At 26.2% G+C, this 1,060-nt stretch overlaps 1 protein-coding gene across 1 annotated transcript, besides 1 other annotated feature; it reads left to right on the top strand.

The window, feature by feature from the left end:
• Positions 1 to 5: 5 nt before the first annotated feature.
• EDI_079670 (uncharacterized protein) lies at positions 6 to 911 on the top strand (the record flags this gene model as incomplete). The annotated part of the gene is made up of 1 exon (XM_001741121.1): positions 6 to 911. One exon carries the CDS (start codon positions 6 to 8, stop codon positions 909 to 911), a length of 906 nt encoding a protein of 301 aa, XP_001741173.1.
• Positions 134 to 176: a sequence feature (AT_rich).
• Positions 912 to 1,060: the final 149 nt, after the last annotated feature.

The raw sequence follows: 1,060 nt of genomic DNA, 5'->3' as shown, positions 1-1,060 counted from the left end.
AAAAGATGAATTGTGAAAGAATTGTTAAAATACCAGAAAAACATAAGAAAAGATATCCGAAATCATATATACCAATAATTGTTACAGGAACTTCTTTAATTGTATTTACCATATTCATTATTATATCTTTTCCTTTAATTAATCTTAATAAATTAAATCATAAAGAATATTTATATCTATCTTCAGAACAATTAGAAACTCATAAATTTGATAATTTCAATGTTCAAAAAAATAATTGGAAAGATAACGTTATTGATGTAGCTACATTTAACTATGAAGGAAAATGTAAAGATTTCTTTCAATTTAAACCAAATAATAAAAGAGATTTATTAGTATATTCATTTGGGTTTTTTACAAAAGGAATTTATATGAGACAAAGAACTGCTGCTTTAAAAACACTCTCTATAACAAGACAAGCTATTCCTCATGCAAAGATTGTTGCTTTATTATTATGGCCATCACCAACTCCTTTACTGTATGATGATATGAAAAAATATAATGTAGAAGTAGTTGATATGAGTGATATACCATTTGGACATTTTGTAGTTACTAGATACATTGCATTTACAAGATATATTAAACGATACCAAAATGATTATGACAGAGTAATATTTTCTGATACTAGAGACGTTGTTATATTTAATGATATATTTGCTACATTTGGTATTAATGATCTAATATGGACAAGCGAATGTCCATTTGCAACTAATTCTACTTCAAATGAACTGTCATTAGATTTTTGTTGTTCTCCAGCAAATAACCATAATCATTTCCAATGGTTAGAATCATTTTTTGGAGATGAAATAACAAGAAATAGTGTTATTAATAAACAAATTTCATTAAATGGTGGATTTGGAATGGGTGGAATGAAAAAAATGATAGTCGCAATGAGTTCTTTTGTAAAAGAATGAGATGGTTTCCATCATTCTTCTTTGGATATGATCAAGCATTAATGAATGTGTTATATTATTCAAAGGAATTTGGAGTTGAAATGGAATTAGAAGGATGTACCCAAAGGAGTTGCTTTTTATGGAAACATATATTAAGACTTAAAGATAAA

Source organism: Entamoeba dispar, genomic scaffold (genome assembly GCF_000209125.1).
Source record: "Entamoeba dispar SAW760 scf_1105229463585 genomic scaffold, whole genome shotgun sequence".
Taxonomy (NCBI): domain Eukaryota; phylum Evosea; order Mastigamoebida; family Endamoebidae; genus Entamoeba; species Entamoeba dispar.
This window is presented reverse-complemented; position numbering and strand designations above follow the sequence as displayed.